General features: G+C 31.8%; 1 protein-coding gene across 17 annotated transcripts in view; it reads left to right on the forward strand.

Moving 5' to 3' along the window:
• Nucleotides 1-15,176, forward strand: part of RIMS1 (regulating synaptic membrane exocytosis 1) — a gene marked incomplete at its 5' end in the record, with an annotated part of 498,114 nt that overhangs the window by 385,439 nt on the left and 97,499 nt on the right. For 14 of the 17 annotated variants that reach the window (XM_082729765.1, XM_082729770.1, XM_082729772.1 and 11 more), the window contains one exon: nucleotides 14,455-14,567. The exons of the other annotated variants lie outside the window; for them this stretch is intronic. In XM_082729765.1, the coding sequence (XP_082585891.1) occupies nucleotides 14,455-14,567 (113 nt within the window). The remainder of the gene's footprint in view (nucleotides 1-14,454; nucleotides 14,568-15,176) is intronic. 17 annotated transcript variants of the gene reach the window in all.

Raw genomic sequence — 15,176 nt, forward strand, 5'->3', positions numbered from 1 at the left:
TAAAAAATTATACGTCTCATTAATATGTCATGCTTCAATATTCAGGGTTGTTATAAGAGTATTCATTTAATTAATAAGGAATCTATGATGCCATGTGAAACTCTGACTTTCTTTTCTAAGGTAGCAGTTAATTCATTGGAATTCTCAATTCGTGTGTTTCACAAACTTTCTTTTCTCTTCTGGGAACATTTTGAGAAGATAACTCATAATTAACGTTTTTAAGACTCTAACAATAGCCCAGATGAAACTGCTTTAAATAAAATTTGGTGTTTATTTCAATTATCCATTCGTGAACTCCTGTTGCACAACTAAACGAACCATAAATTCTGGAATTTTGCTACAGATTCAGTGGCCATATTTTGCTAAAGATCAATATCCAAAAAGTCACGGGTTCCTAAAATTCTTTGCATTTCCTCCAATTGTTAAAACACTCTATAGGTTCAAAAGCATGTAAGGGTACTCCATATAACTCTTCTATAGTGAGACTGTAGTTATGTTATTTCCATAGAAATAAGAATTGCTTATATGAAATCAGTTGGATTGTATGCTGGATTTGGGTTTTTTTAAAAGGCTATGTTCTATTGTTAATATCAACATTACTGTTTATGATATTCCTATTCACAGTTGTCTTTCAGAGAAATCATCAATTTGTAAGGATTGAATTGATGTGGGAAGAAAGGAATGACTGAACATGAAATTGATGGAGTTATTTTGAAATTTAATATAAATACACTAGTCGACACTTTTTGTTACTTGAGTTTCCTGAAACTTGTGGTCTAAAGGGTCATGTACATAAAACCTTTTTAAAATATGAGAACAAACATGTATTATTATTTCTAAGTGTTCTTCCATAATTAAAACAGATCTGGTTTACTTTTGATTTTATTATGTGCTCTGGGACTTTGGGAAAATGTAATAGCATCTGCCGTCATCATATAATGGATCTGTTTCAAACTGAACAGACATGACATCTTCGTGTGTCCTAAAATATGTTTTTAAAAGTAAACTTTTCATTTCATTCATAAATTAGCCAGAATTTAGCACGTTAAATTTATGAACAATTTCATTGTTTTTGGTAGGGCTATAAAATTATGGATTTTTTTTCTTTTGATAGTATTTTTTAAACAGTTCAATCTTCTATGAAGTTAATGCTGAATGCAGTTCATTTGCAATTAAGCCTCTGCTTCCTTCTTTCCAGTCGTCTTTTTTGTTGCTATTTTTAAAAATTTTTAACAAAAGTTAGTTTTATTTACTTACTTATTTATTTATTTATTTATTTTTGAAAAGAAGAACTAAGTTGATGATAAGTAGTTGTTGGTAAGAGCAAATATTTCAAATGGTTTAGATTCCTGGATCGTGATGCAACTTCGTGATGTACTTGTAAAATAATGTTATTCCTACAGTTTCTGGATACATTTACCTACTTGATTGTTTTTAGGATTTGTGCCAGGATGATTAGATTATTTGACTGGGTGTGTGTTTTGTTTTGTTTTGTTTTCTGTAATTCAGTTTTACTACTCTGTCTTTGTACCATAGAAGCGATATATGGTCTTTTAAAGGCAAACACATCCTTTGAAAAGACATTTTTACTTAATTTTTGAAAAAGTTGTTTAAAGTTTCTTTTAAAAATTAGGAATCCTAGCCTGTTTGCTACATGGAATCTGATTACATTCAAGTATACTTACAAGAAAAGAAGAGGAGTGATTACAAGACAGACTTTGAGATAAAGTAGCCAAAAAAGTAGGCTTACAATTTAGGTAACTAACGGTTTGTGACAATTGAGCAAAGATTTCTAAGAAATTTCTCTGATTATATTCCAAAGTTGTATTCCAACATAGCCCTTATGGAGAGTGAAGCTGAAAACAACATAACTGTTTGCATAAAAATGTTGTATGGTTTTGTGAAACCAAACAAGTGATTTTTTTTGTGCTCAACTGGATATCTTTTAAAGAAGTATTTAAAAATTACTTGAAAACTAACACTTGGTGTGCCAGCTATATTTTATGTGTTCTGTTATTTTATCTGTGACTTAAAACTGTGATGATACTCCCCTTTAGAAATATCTAGGTAGGCCATTATTTTTCAATAAATAGTATACAAATAAGGAGGTAGATATAAAGCTTTATGAAATTTCTAAGAATTACATTCTCCAAAGAACAATTTCACTTTGAGATATTTTAATATAATTAATTGGAGAAGGAAGAAAAGACTACTTAAATTAGGATAATCTTATTCCTTGTGGAAAATGTTACTGAATATTTTCACAATGAAAAGAAAATGCCTACTACCTAGTAAAAACTGGAATTCCATTTTTCATGAATTATGTGAAATTTCAAATTACCTGAAATGCTGTCATTTTTGAAATGATAAAAATGTTTGTTATGAGTATTAAGAATGCTTTTTAATACACTAGCAATAAAAAGTCATAATGGATTAAAATCAGGATGTTTTAGGAAAAACCGGTGCTGAAATATTTTGCAGTTCTTAAAAGGCAAGAAAAAATGCCACACAATGTATTTTTCAATGCCAAACATTAATTTCTCAGTGTTTCTGTTTTTATTTTAAATCTTTAAATTGTTGTATTCATTCTTTGATTAATTTTAGTATCATATTTGAGACTTCCTTATGGTTTGTCATTGCGATTTATCATGTCACATTATATGTTGTACATTTTTATTATTCATGCCATTGTGCTTATTCACATTTCCGTGTCTAACTATAAATTTGCTGATTTCTTTCTTTTGTTTCCATCATTATGTGCATTTAATTCATAGAAGAACAAGAAAAATATAACTCTTCCACAAAAGGTAAATATTAATGTAACTTTTTAACCATTTAATATTATTCCTTTTCTTTTATATGTTATATAATTTATTAAATAATGAGCAAAATTATTTGCTATAAAGGTAATTTTCTCCCTGCAATGATTTTGTAGGGCATTTGGTGTTAAGCATTTTGTACTATTCACATCGAAGAGGAAAATATTAAAATTAAGAGTGCTTTTGTTTCAAAATTGATCTATAATGACAATTCCTTTTGAAAAATAACATATTTCTTGTATGTTTTTGTTTGTTTGTTTACATTCCTCCTCGATTCTGATTTTCTATTCAGGGTAGTATCTGCTGCAAAGGAAGAGAAAATCTCTGGATTTTCTCTTTTGATAGCAGCAACATTACAGAATGTTTGGCCCCCCATTGCAGTCATGCATCTGGAAAGCAACAGCCTAAATGTCATTTCTTTGGCCTCAATATCATTATAACAACCACCAGTTTTGTCTTCCTGAGAGACAGAGGAGGAGAACCACTCAGCCTGCTATGCTGGGCACGGTGGTGACCTCCGGCCTTATTATCTTTTGGATCACAGTTGGTTTTTGGTCTTTGGACTTGAGTTTCAAGTAGACGCATATTTTGTCCTGCTTTCAAGTGCTGCCCATTATCATTTTCTATTTAGTATTACTGTTGGCCTGATAGCTAAATATTTGAACATGAGTTTTTAGCTTAATGAAATAATATTATTAATAATAATTAAAAATTAAATAATGCTGTATAGCATATAAATGTACATTTACTAAGTATTTGTGGACTAATGATTGAATTTATTTGTTGGATATAGTAATCCTAAAAATTCGTCCCGAGAGTAGCATCATCCCTTTTTTTATGAATGATAAAATTCAGATTCAGAGAGATTAATAAAACATACTCATATACACTGCTGATGAATGGTAGACGAAGCCCAGATATCTCACTTTTTTACCTCTTTCTACTATAGTATATCCTATTTTAATAGGCGCAAATCCCAAATATATTATCCCTAATTTCTAGTGTATTAAGGTATATGTTATATATCTCAGTATCACAGAATGGAAATGGGAGGTATATTCAATTATTTATTGAATTTGAATTTATAAAAATAAATTTATATTCTGGTAAATGCATATTCTGGCAAAGTGTCTGACGCCCTAACCAATCAGTAGATATTAATAAAAAATAAAATGTTATTCAGCAAGATCAAGATGTCTTGGTCCTTAGATTTTGCACTGATTGCTGGCCATCCTGCATTTGTAATTCAGGTATCAGAGACACAACTTTAGATCCAGTGATTCAAATACAGCCAATGCATTTGTGCTTAGATTCAGAAGCACTTAGTTGGATTTGCATGATAAATTTTAGTGTGATAAAAACATCAAAATGTTATATTAGAAACAGGTCATGACCTAATTAATTTAGCCAAAAGAAAGAAAAATGTAATAATTCCTCATGTAGAGAGATCTCCCATATATTTTATTACTAACCCAAAGCTATAATTAGCTAATCAAAACAAAACAAAATTCATAAGTTATCCAACCTGAAGTCTCTATGAAGAATACATTTACAGCCTCACTGCAGAGCATGACCAATTATTACATTTCTGCAAGGTCATTGTGTTCTGGCTAAGATGTGTCATCACTCTGCCAAGTCTTCTTTGTGTAAAGGACACAGATGTGCTTCACAGAATGGACCATGGGACTGAAAACAGCCAAAGAGGCACATCCCAGAAATGCACGCAAGCCAGGCAGAGGGCAGCAGAGGATGCTGCAGCTCTCCTGGAATTGACACTATTGCTCAGTCACAAAAAGTTTGAGAAGCCCAGAAAGGATAGAAGCAAATTCAAGAAATTTATTTTCAAGTCAAATTCTAGGTTCACATACCCCAAAAGAAAGAAACAGTTTTATTTTGCATAGAAACCCTGCTTCTATGAACTGATCTTTTCTCTGATGGATTGTACTGGAGAACTAAGTCCTTTTGAGTCCTCTCTGCTAGAGGAGGACTGGAACAAGCTATGCTCAGCCAACAGTATAAGCTAAAGGGCTCCTTGTGAGAGCTTGTTTTTTTTTTTTTTAATTTAAAATTTTTATTTTTTATATACATATATTTTTATCCCCAGGGGTACAGGTCTGTGAATCACAAGGTTTACACACTTCACAGCACTCAAAAAGCACATACCCTCCCCAATGTCCGTAATCCCACCCCCTTCTCCCAAACCCCCTCCCCCCAGCAACCCTCAGTTTGTTTTGTGAGATTAAGAGTCACTTATGGTTTGTCTCCCTCCCAATCCCATTTTGTTTCATTTATTCTTTTCCTACCCACTTAAGCCCCCATGTTGCATCACCACTTCCTCATATCAGGGAGATCATATGATAGTTGTCTTTCTCTGCTTGACTTATTTCGCTAAGCATGATACGTGAGAGCTTGTTTTTAATGGATTGCCAACAAACTTGTAGGACGACTAATGGTCCCGGTTTGTGGAGGACTGAGAGGTTTGCATCAGGTTCAGATGCAAGATTTTTAGTGCTAGAACTTGGACAATTCCAGGTAAAGTGGGATGGTTGGTCACCCTAACTATAGGGGACCAGTATATAATTTTCCAGCATACGATGTTCGTAAAGCACATGAACAAAGATACTAAATACTACTAACATTTTTATGTTAGATTGAATTTATTCAGCACTTACTCTATGTCACACTTGACTTAAGAGAGCTATATATTATATCACATTCTTAAAACAACCTGAGAGATAACTACTAATATCGTAAATTTTCAACTGAGAAAGCTAAGGCTTTGAGAAGATTAAAAACTTGACCCTTCATCAATCATCTATATGGTAAGTGGTAGAACAAGGAATTACACTTGAGCCTTACTCCAGAGACCTTGTTCTCTGCTCTACATTCACACAGCACTTACCGAGCACCTGCTGTGCTTTCAGTACCACCTGATTACGGTAACCACACGTGCAGTTGTAAGGAAGGGATTATTACTTGTTTCCTAGAGAGGCAGGTGGTTGAGCCGACTGCCAACGGTCACAGAGCTGCCTCCACAGTAGAACCAGATTTTGAGTCTGCAGCCCATGTTTTCTCCAGTCCTGCAGGTTGCTCTGCCTCATCTCCCCTACAACACCTCAGAGGGGCTCACTGATGGGTCCCACCTCCCCCCGTGGACCTGGTTTTTTACCACTCAGCTAATTTTTCTAATACTTTTAATACCTGGCTTGTCCCTCAAATTACTATGTAATTTGAGAAAATAAAAGCAGTGTATGAATAATGATAACACATTCTTGGGGTTGAAAAGTTAACTGAGGAACTATAAATGTTCATACTACGTTATTTATCTTTTCCCTCTTTTATGTTGAAAGCCGAGAGACCATAACATTTTAGACTTCAAAAATTGCTTTATAGGCATATTTTAAATTATTCATTCTAAAAGTAAGCCAATCTTTCCCTCTCTGCTACATTTCTTGGACAGTTTTAAAGAGCCCATGAATGTAGTTTGGGGGCATCGCAATAATGATATAAGAAGATCAAAACAGAACCAGAAATTAAATGAATTCAAGGTGAGAAAAAATGTTACTATCATAATAAATTTCTAATTTATATGCCTTTGGATACTATTTCTTAAGTGCATTGAATTTTGGGGTTTTGGAAGCAATTTTGAATCCTAGCAAAATACATCACATTCTCTTTTATACAAATATGAATTGTCTTTATTATTAAAACGGTGTAACTTGCACACATGGAGAATGAAAAACAATTTGAGTTCAAGTTATCGAATGATTTAAACAGGAACAAAGAGTAAGTGGCATTTGTTGCTTTTTTGTTTTCCTGTTTCACAATAAAATCTATAATAATGATTGCAACCAGATGATAGGGGCTATGTAAGAATTGTATCTAGATGAATGTATTTTAAAGTATAAGGTTTCTATAAAAAATGCTCAAGTCAATTACTTGTACTTTCCTTAAATGTTTACAAAAACAGTTGGAATACTAAGTTTTGCAAAATATCATTTTTTATAGAACTGTTAAGAATTAACCTTAATTAGGTGCAATTCATATAAAAAATTGAAAAACATGATTTTAATAATTTCCTGTTACCTAAATTATTATATAGAAGATACTTATACGTTTACTTTAACAATATACTATGGTTGTGAAACACATTATAAGAAGAAATCATGTAACTTAAATCTTTGCTAAAACAAGTAAGCTAATTTGTCTGTTCTTCAGAAGCAGCACTATTTTAACTGTCACTAAGTAGGAAAGGATTTCAGTTTTATTTAATATCCTTTTATTAGCTGCATATTTAGTAGGTGAATATTAGGCCAGGTGATTAATTTCTTGTTGTTACATTATGTTGTGATTTCGAAGGTTTAAGCTTCTTTGTCTTCTAGGGCTTTGCTTTTCTTGAACACTATGAATATTTATGAATAACTGTTCATAAATATTTAGAGCTCCGTCAGTAAAAGTGTCTAATTTATCCATTTCTCTTTTTTTTTTTTTGCCACAAATCCATAAATATAGTTGTCATCCTAGCCTTCTCTTTAAACTTTAGAGACATAGCATGTGAAGCAGCTCATATAAAACAGTTCAGAACTCATGCTTTTAACCCTGTTTTCCCATTCTGCTGATTCACATGTGGTTATTTATAATAGTATATAGACTTTACAAACTTTAAAGTGTTTAACACATATATCATCCAAGGCTCAACTTACAAGATATGCCTTGTTGAGGGAGAACATCCTTTCTTCCTGGGATTTGTGGAGAAAGTGTAGAGGAAATAATAAAAGTCAGACTGATGTCTAGCCATGCATAAGCTCTTCGACTTTTTTTCCTTTAGTAGCATATAGTTCCCTTAAGTATTGTATTTTTGAACAAATTTTAAAATTGGTAAACACTTTTTACAGGAAAAAGGAAAGAGACGGCCAAAAAATTGATATTGAATTTAGCAGTTATGCTACATCAAACCTTTCAAGATAGATACTGTTGCCATCAGTGTAATTGGAATGAGGATGGATAAACATATTGGAGGTCACCTACCTGGAATAAACAACATGACCGATTTTGTCATTCCCCCAGAGAAGTCTTACTTACATGGGATGCTCTTCAAAATGACTGTATTCTCAGAAGCGTCTCATAAGGAAAACAGTGCTCCCTTTCAGAATAGAAATACATTTTAAAAGCTACCCCTGTGAAACACAACAGGGCAAGGTAAAATGACAGATGCTTTCATTCAGTAAGCTAACGTTCTTATCTGTCAAGTATCTTACTAGTATTTTAGTGTTACTCTGGCACTCGGCAGTTTTGACACTGAAAATGATGTCTGGGGTTGGTAATCCTGAGTTTGTTTTTGACAGTTCAGTGAAAATCAGCATGCTAAAACAAGAGATGGCCTTGTGGCTTTGGCTGCAGTGAGATTTGAGTGACTGTATGTACAAATGACCTATCCCGCCTATGTTGATATTCCAGTTCAATGATCTGTACCAAAACACAAGTTATTTTCTTTAAAACTTTATAAAGGAAATGTGGTGTTTTCATTTAATTTGTTATTTACTTGTGTTTACTGCTTCTCATGCTGGATAGATGTTATCTGTTATTTGTATTGTTTATACTATGATAGCACAATCCTTAATGTCTGAGAGAATCATACAAGAGCAAAAGGAAAACAGTTTGACACATTTCTGCCCTTGCAAATTGAAATGCATTTTATTCCGGGAAAATGACCCAGAATTTGGGCATTTCTGTGTAGTCAAAAACACTGTACACATTTATCTTCATGTAGATACACTATATATGTGTGTGGAAGGAAGAGAGCATGTAAGTATTACATCAGAGTTGCTTACTACACTTGCATGCCACCAAAAATAGGATGAACATGCAAGGAATACATTTTTTAATTGGAAAAAAACAAAATCATAAATAATAACATAAAATGCACTGGTGATATTTTCCTCCTTAACATCTATAGTTTCAGCAAGTTGACAAATTTTAAAGTGCTGGAAATTAGGTAATAGAGCAAAAGAGAAAGATATTATAGTTTTCTGTTTTTTGAAAATGGGGGCAGAGTACTAATACCCTATTGAAATAATACAAAATCATGAACTACAACAACTGAAAGTTACACCGAGCCATCTTATCGCTTTACAAATAAAAACTCCCTAATGAAGAGATGTGTCAGGAATTGATCAAGGCTGCACTGATGAACTGGTGAATGGTAATCAGTTCAAGATTATAATCCGTTTCTCGTCATTCCCCTTCCTGGGGTCTTTCCGTTTTGCCACATTGCTTTAGATGTATGGAGAATGTTTATATATCTTAACAGTTTGTTTTGCTGTAAAGCCTAAAACACTGTTAGTAAAAACTAGTATTTCATCTTTGAATTTTTAGATAACAACCCATCTTTCTATTCACGCTGTGTATAGTTTATAATCATTACAAAGTCAGTAAGCTAAATTTTTTCATTTTTTACTACTTTATATAAAGTGTCCATGTTTCATATGATATTGGTTCTTAGGTTTGAGTTCCCACTATCAGTGACTTTTTAAGTGCTTCAGAGATATTTTTTTTAACTGAGGCATCATAGGTCTTTCATTTATGTATTTTATTCTACCTGATGAATTCCAAATATGTGGCCATTTATCATTGCTCTTCTGACACATACATTGGAACAAAGGTGGGACTCCATTATTACTGAGCTCTCATAGTGCTACTAAGCAGCAAGGAAGCAGAGGCATTAGTCTCTCTATTCATGAAGACTTTGTAAGTTAACAAATTAATTAATAATTAATTAATTAATTTTATCACCTGCAAAGAGAATGTAACTTTTTCTGGAAAATTACTTCGACTTACAGTCATTTGTGATCTGCTTAAAAATATTTTAGATATTATAGTTACATATAGTTAAAGATAATTATAATTTAAGCATTACACATTCTTAAATGTTTAAATTATTCATGAATTTACAGTTACCTAAAGATACATTTGTTCTGATCCTCAAATCCTTAAATCTTCATTCCTTTACACTCATGTTTTACCTAGAATACTTGAAAGTATTGGAAAGTTTAACAATACATTGTATGGATTTTCTTTTTTGCCTATAAACACAAACATTTGAAATTCAAAATTCATGTTAATCTGTAATTTAATTAATTAATTAATTAATTAATCAAGGTGTTGATGTAGTTGACTTGACAAGTTTAATTATCTTGGCCAGACATTGTCCTCTGTCACCATTGACAGATGTACTAGCTAATCTTGTTACAAAGTAAAATACTCAATGATTTTACTTTAATATATTTAGTAATATAGAAATTTTTATTATTCCTATTCTCCTTTACACTCATGTTTTACCTAGAATACTTGAAAATTCTTTTTTGCCTAGAAACACAAACATTTGAAATTCCAAATTCATGTTAATCTATAGATGCTTAGGAAGCAATGAAGATTTAAGGATTTGAGGATCAGAGAAAATTATCTTTAGGTAATTGTAAATCATAAATAATATTTTAAACATTTGAAAAGGTGTAGTAATGCTTAAATTATAATTATCTTTAACTATATGTAACTATAATATCTAAAATATTTTTAAGCAAATCACAAATAACTGTAAGTCAAAGTAATTTCCCAGAAAAAATTACATTCTCTTTGCAGAAGGTGATACTATAGAAATTTTTCAGTGAGGGTTAAGGAAGAAGATTTGTTAAAGATTCTTAAGGTTTTTTTTTTTTTTAATTTTTTAAGTCAAAGCTTCTTTAATAATCTTATGAAAGGGATAGAGCTAAAAGAAATGTATGTAGGCACAAACACAATATTTGCAAATGATTTCAGCTTCTTTGTAGTTTCATCGAAGATCATCCATACTGTTAGAGTAAGAATTCAGAGCAAATATGGGGCATGAGAAGAGAAGCAATTATTTTAGTCTTTTTAATAATATCTAATACTTCCCATTAGAAAATTATAATATAGACTTCTAAAATTGTATTTACTTTTCTCACCTTTTCATGCTCCAGAATCCTTGTTGAGTTTCGAAGAAAAGTTTTCCTAACTATGGTTTTAAATTAACCCATAAAATTCTAGTTTTATTCTTTCTTAATTATAATATTAAGTTGAAATTTCACATATGTACAAAAATGTCAGAGTTTAAAAATAATAGTGTAAATGAATCTAAAGAAAATAGGTAAAATTCAATACAAGTTTTTTAGCTAAGTTACTACCTGCTTTTTAGAAAAGTTTTATTCAGTGTCAGACACAGCATTCAGCTTGTAGAAAGACAGTGAAAAATTCCAACGTAAAGAATTTTTGTATAAAATTACAGGATTAGTTGCACCTTAGAGGGAGAGAATTGTCTACTTGTATCACTATCTGCAATTATTGCTAAAGCTCAGTCTTAGCAAACATCCTTCTCTTTTGACTATGTTGTATCTAAGCTATATGTCCATTAAAAGACTAAATGCAATTACATGATAATTAAATTTGTTGTAGAAAATAAGGTGTTTTTTTTTAAACTCTCTAGTATGTGGCAGTTTTGAAATTAAAAAAAAAAAATTGAGACCCAGAAGTCCCCCAATTTTAAAATTCTTTTTATAGCAGAATAGCAATTGGCATATTAATGATTTTGCTAGTTTACAATGCTACCAACATTCAGGATGCTCCTAAAATGTGAATTTAGTGCTAGGATTTGTGGGAGAATTGGAAGGTATTTCATATTTTGGTTTTGCTGTTGGCATTAAAAGTGTCAATGCAAAAATTTTAAATGATTGTTTTTTTCAAAGTAAGATACTTGAACTCTGGCTGGTGTTAATTTTACTTATATTGGGATACTTAATAGATAACTGTATTCCAAGGATTCAATTTACTTTTAATCACTACTGAGTATCTTTTATTCTATATAAATCATGTACCTTAATAATCATGTTCTCTGGTTCAAATTTGTGATATTTTAATTCATATATTTGTTTCTTTATTTAGATAGACACACCAGTAATTCAGAAGTAATGTCATTTCATCTGACAATAGTAGGCTTAAAAATAAAATGCTAGTAATCAGACTCTATGAAAAAAGTTAAAGAATTCTCCAGATTCACACTGAAGCTTCTTCAAAGATGTTTGAGAAAAAAACTTTTACCAAAACACAGTCACTTGTATGAATAATTGTTTTAGAATACACACTGATGTACATACCATAAGGAAATAATGAGAACTACTAAAAATTGTGAATTTTATGTAATTATCTGGTCTTCTGATATGAGTATGTCAATCATAAGCTATCGGCATTTTGCTTCTGTTCTTAGAATCTGAAAGCAAGCCATGAGGATAGGATGGCAACTAGATTTTTGCTGTCTAGTCAAGGGAGTCTACTCACAATTTTGAGTCAAAATTTAGGGGTTTTCTTTCTTTGATGGATTAAAAGATGTCAACTTTCATCCCTTTAAGAATAAAGATAATCATTTTGAGAAGGTTAAAATAAGGTCATTTAAAACCATCCTAGGATTCATTTTAGTTAGGCTACCACTGTCTCCTTGTGATTTAGTTTTGAGTTTTCCAAATAATGATTTAAATACAGCCATGTCATAAATTGAATAATTCTGTATTTAGAGAAATGAGGTGTCCTGTTGGAGGTAAAATCATCAGAACTATTTCAGATTGCTTCAGACCAATAGCTCTTAGGAAATTCTTTTCAGTGCCAAGTAACTGTCTTCCCTAAGAATTTCATTATACTAAAAGTGAAGGTTACAAAGCTATGGGCCAATCAATGTGGAACATTTCTTAAAATTACTATCATTTTGTGAGAAAGTTAAGCTAATGCCACTTAAGTTTGCTTTTATAACAGGTAGAGATGGCTTTAAGCTTTAAGGGTTGAGTACAACTGATTACATACAGGTCATTTGATCTCCTCAAAGCTCAAAGCAGATGAGTGAGCAAGTATCCAGGGTTACCCACACATAAGCAGAAGGCAAAGAACAGGTATTTGTACATTTTCATGTATGCCACATAGCTTTTTTAAATACAAGTCATCTTAATAATTTTGTCTCAATTTCTAATTAATCTCAAGTAGCCTTTTACTTCAAATACTCATTACGACCCCTATATTGTCAAGTATTTTATAAATTTCTACTACTTCTCGCAGGATCCCCATTGTATCATCTTTTAATCATAATAGTCATCATTAACTGTTTCTGAAGTCAACATTTTCAAACCAGGTGTGCATCATTGCTTAATTCACTGAACTATGATATCAGGGATGGATGTCATCTACCTAATTTAATAAATTTAAGCAAAGCCTGACACCTAATAATTTTATGCCAAAAGGGTAATTAAAACATTTACACACACATTTCAAACTAGGTATTTATCTCTCATGCTATTAGTCTGTACTTGAACACACAATAAAAGCTACATACTCACTTGCTTTTTATAATTGGTGTCAGTGTCTTTTACTGAGGCTGATAGATCTTTAATCATTGCAATGGAACAATTTGCCAGCAAATGTCTTATAAACTCGTAAGAGGTGAAATCAGTAGCCAAGTCAGTCACATATATCGACATTTATATTATCCTTATAAGTCACTAGTCCCTCTTGGCAGAAGCCATAATGCTTTAATCACACAAGGAAGTGTTTTTTTTCTCATAAATATGTGTATATACACAACTTAAAAATGTATCTTAGCACTGGTCACAGAGCTTGAATAGTCTGGGAAGTCATCAAAAGATTGTAAAAAATAAACATAGGTCTCACATAACACAGGTGTATGTCTTGAAGAGTTTATGCTGCACACAACTGTGCCCTTAGCTCTCTTTTCCCCTTCATTTGTAAAAATGTATCAATTAATGGCATGGTCTTGAAGCTAAGCTGCTTGTGATGGATTCTGACTTAAAATAACTTTATTTTATCAAAGGCTGTAATTTTCCCATCTGAACAGTCACACTTGCTACTTAGGAGATTAAGAAAGATTTAAATGTAATGCATTTCTTTTCCTATGATAAATTAAAGAGCTAAAAATTTTATATTACATTTTCAAAACATAAGAATTTCATATATGTGATCAGATATGGCCACCAAATATAGACAACTAATTTTTGATCTTAGGCCATTTTAAGACTGGCAAATATTCATGAAACACTCTGGTAGAAATTAATGATTTCATAAGAATGCCTCAGAAAAGTAGGTGCTTATCAATTAAAGCCGTTTTTCGGTGACTGCTGTTCGCTGAGGTTGTTAAGTGGGTGTGTGCATGCGTGTTAAGCATGTGCATATATGTGCGATGTGTTCAGTATGCCTATTTGTTTTCTCTATATATGTACATGCAACAACCAATTGATTAAATGGAAGGCATATTTTCATGATTAAATCTGATTTCACATGGTCATTTATGAGTGGAATTGAAAATATTTCCTATCAGATGAAGAAATAGGGTACTTATATTTTGTTACTAACATCTGTGTTCCCCATTTTGTGTGATTTGAATCATGTTCATCTTTAGAGTAACAGGTGCTAGCGTTGTATATTCTGCATTTTGTTTATAATAGTCATGTGTTATTTTTAGATTTCACTTAATTGAAATCATATCAAAAGAATTGAAATCTTAAACCATTCAGTTCCAAAAGCCGCTTCGCCTGTGTTAATAGGCTTCCATTGTGTGTTTTTGCAGCAAGCTTAGTAGTGGAGGAGCGAACAAGACAGATGAAAATGAAAGTGCATCGATTTAAGCAGACAACAGGGTCTGGTTCTAGTCAAGAACTTGATCGCGAGCAATATTCCAAGGTAAAACTAGTAGTATCCAACCAATAGTTTCCCTTTTGAAAATGTACAGTGTGTCTAGCACGTAGGACTAGCAAGCGTCAGTTATGGTAGAGAAGTTATCATTCACCTCACGTTGTTGCCTCATAACCTCTGTCCTCTTGATATCTTCACAAGATCATAGCTTTGTTAAAATATCAGTTAACTGGGATTTAATGTTTTTTCTAAAAAGAAAATGTAAATACTTCATTTTAAGGTCACTTAATGATTTTTGGTCAGTAGTCAAGTTCACATAAATAAGCAAGATACATGAAGCTGTTTTATGGCTTGAATTTTATTTAATATTGCATTTAAAATACTAAGATATACATAGATGTATAGTCTAAATACTATTTTAGGTTGATATTGACTATTGAGATTTATTAGTGAATGACATAAGTTATGCAATGTGAAATTTCTTCTTGATCTGTCTTTAGTAAGAAAAGTAAATGATTTCAAAATCTTAGAAACTGAAATCCAGTTTCAAGTGGCAATAAAACATTTAATTTATATTTCAGTATTATTTTGTAAGGATGCACTAGGAGTTTATAAACTGCTAATTAGCATCTAATAATTTTAATTAAAATATGTGTA

Source organism: Mustela nivalis (genome assembly GCF_964662115.1).
Source record: "Mustela nivalis genome assembly, chromosome: 5".
Lineage (NCBI taxonomy): Eukaryota > Metazoa > Chordata > Mammalia > Carnivora > Mustelidae > Mustela > Mustela nivalis.